This window comes from Microtus ochrogaster, assembly GCF_000317375.1.
Source record: "Microtus ochrogaster isolate Prairie Vole_2 chromosome 14 unlocalized genomic scaffold, MicOch1.0 chr14_random_1, whole genome shotgun sequence".
NCBI lineage: Eukaryota > Metazoa > Chordata > Mammalia > Rodentia > Cricetidae > Microtus > Microtus ochrogaster.
In genome coordinates this window covers 27581158-27583685 of record NW_004949096.1, presented here as the reverse complement: position 1 = coordinate 27583685, position 2528 = coordinate 27581158, and the positions used below count along the sequence as shown (strand labels likewise).

The window sequence follows — 2528 nt, the reverse complement described above, 5'->3', positions numbered from 1 at the left end:
CACCATGTGGTTGCTGGGAATTGAACTCAGGACCTTTGGAAGAGCAGGCAATGCTCTTAACCTCTGAGCCATCTCTCCAGCCCCATGTAGATGTAATCTTTAGAGCTGAGAGATGTCCTTGAATCAGCTAACATGTGGTGAGTATGCTAACTCAGAACAAATGCCACAGGATTCCCCTGCTTGTTTACTTAAGTTGTCTAGCTTCTTGACATGGCCTCTGCCCACTGGAAAAAAGTGATGTACTAAGTACAAGACAATTCTTGCCTTCTCATAGTTTCTACTGATTATAAACCTTTTGCTCTCCACTTAGCCATTTAAGAATATACCAAGTGGCCGGACGGTGGTGGCGCACACCTTTAATCCCAGCACTCGGGAGGCAGAGGCAGGCAGATCTCTGTGAGTTCGAGACCAGCCTGATCTACAAGAGCTAGTTCCAGGACAGGCTCCAAAACCACAGAGAAACCCTGTCTCGAAAAACCAAAAAAAAAAAAAGAATATACCAAGTGCACGAATTCTCCTTTAAACCCCCCTAAATGGCTTAATCTCTCTCTCTTAATTAACCTCCTTCCCTTCTATGAGTTCAAGGAGGCTTTCACAAACTGCCCCCACTTTGAGTCATGAAGAAAGCTAACAGTTACAGGTTTTGTGAAAATCCTTATCTGCCTTTTATGACCCTGAAGGATTTCCAGCCCTGTACCGTGTATTGCCAGAGAATTGCTAGTAGTGTCTATATAAACTAGAAACTTTTGCAGCAGGGCAGAAGAATAAATGGGACATGATGAGAAGACTTGTGTGAGCTGACTCATTTCTTTTACCCTCAGATCCCGTTAGCCAGTTCCAGTGCTTGCTGCAGCCTTCCTTCTGGATCCTGAGAGGTTTAGAAGGCTGTTCCCCAATAAACCTTGATATGCCAGATAAGTGAGAAGACTGGATTTCCAATCCCTAACTCCATGTAAAAAGCAAGACAGATAGGTTAGAGAGATGTCTCAACATGCAAAGGCATATACTAGTTTGTGTCAGGGTAAGGAATCAAAATACCATTTCCTACTTTAATCCCAGCAGAGGTTAAATTATTAGCAACAAATAGAGTTTTAAAAATATAAATACCAGATTATTCAAGAATTTGGATTTTGGCCGGGCGATGGTGCATACCTTTAATTCCGGGAGGCAGAGGCAGGCGGATCTCTGTTGAGTTCGAGGCCAGTCTGGTCTACAAGAGCTAGTTCCAGGACAGGCACCAAGAGAAATCCTGTCTTGAAAAAACAAAAACAAACAAACAAACAAACAAAAAAAAAAACCAAAAAACAGAATTTGAATTTTTTTTTTAAAACACGGTGTCACAGGGTCTTATACACAGTATGTAAACATTCCACCACTGAGTTATGGCTCTAGCCCAAAAGTGCTGTGGAATATTTTGATCACACTCTGACATTCCCCAAGACTGACCAATATAGCTATACCTTGAATTGGGGGTAGGGCCAATTTGGAATTGGCCATTGATAAGTCAGCAGTTTGATAGAGAAGACACACAAGAAGAAAGGGGTGGGGACCAGAGTTTGAACTCTCTTGGCTCTGGGACAAGGGAAGAGGCATGTCTCTTGTGGTGTCTCTAGTCAAAAAGCAAGTTGGCTAGTAGCTACTCAGTCTCTTTGAGCTAGCAGGCTTTCACCTCATCCTTTGACTTCTGAATCTAATTGATAAGTAGGATGATAAAAGTCTTAATAAAACCTATATATCGCAGCCTGAGTGGCCAGGGGGTCACTGACTGAGAGGCTGTGGGATGGTAGATAATAATTAAAATATCAGCAGATTCATGTGGAGCTGCTAAACCAACAGAAAAAAAATCACAAAAGTGTTTGAACAATAACATGGAAGCGATGAGATACTTGTACACATTTAAATGGGAATCATTTATGGTATCATCTCTTCACATAGCTAATAAAATTCATGATAATCATTGAAGCCAGACAGGATGATAGATTATAATCCGAACACTTGGAAAGCTCAAGAAGAATTGCCACAAGTTCAGCGTCACTCTGAGCTATGTAAGTAAAACTTAATCTCAACAAACCAAATACCTCAACAAAACAAAATCACTAAAATTGCAAAGCATCTGCACTAGAGACTTACCTGAACTGTTTCATTTCCACATTTGAGGTCCTGAAGAGGACTCCTTGGGGGTTTCAAAATCTAGACACAATAATTAGAATTAGTCAAGAAAATCTAACAAAGTTATATGAATAGAAAGCTAAATTTTCCACTAAAATCCCTGAAATTCCTCAAAGTTATATTGTTCAGTGTTATGTGGCAGATTTAATATGTCTTCTCCTGGCCCACTCTCCCAAATTCTTTTGCACAAAGGTACTGAGACCATATAACAGTCTGAAATTGTTCATAATGTTGAGCTTAGGAATGAGGGCATGCCCTAATAGAATAATCATGCTAACACAAATCAGTTCTAAGTCTTATTCTCCTATCTCGAGGAAACACATAAAACTCTTCACACAGAACTTAAACATGAAAAAAAA

The 2528-nt window shown here is 40.3% G+C and overlaps 1 protein-coding gene across 1 annotated transcript in view; it reads right to left on the bottom strand.

Annotated features, from left to right (window-relative positions):
- The window catches only part of Knl1 (kinetochore scaffold 1), a 65572-nt gene that overhangs the window by 57501 nt on the left and 5543 nt on the right, over positions 1 to 2528 (bottom strand). The window contains exon 2 of the mRNA XM_013352594.2: positions 2131 to 2190. Coding sequence (XP_013208048.1) covers positions 2131 to 2190 — 60 coding nt within the window. The remainder of the gene's footprint in view (positions 1 to 2130; positions 2191 to 2528) is intronic.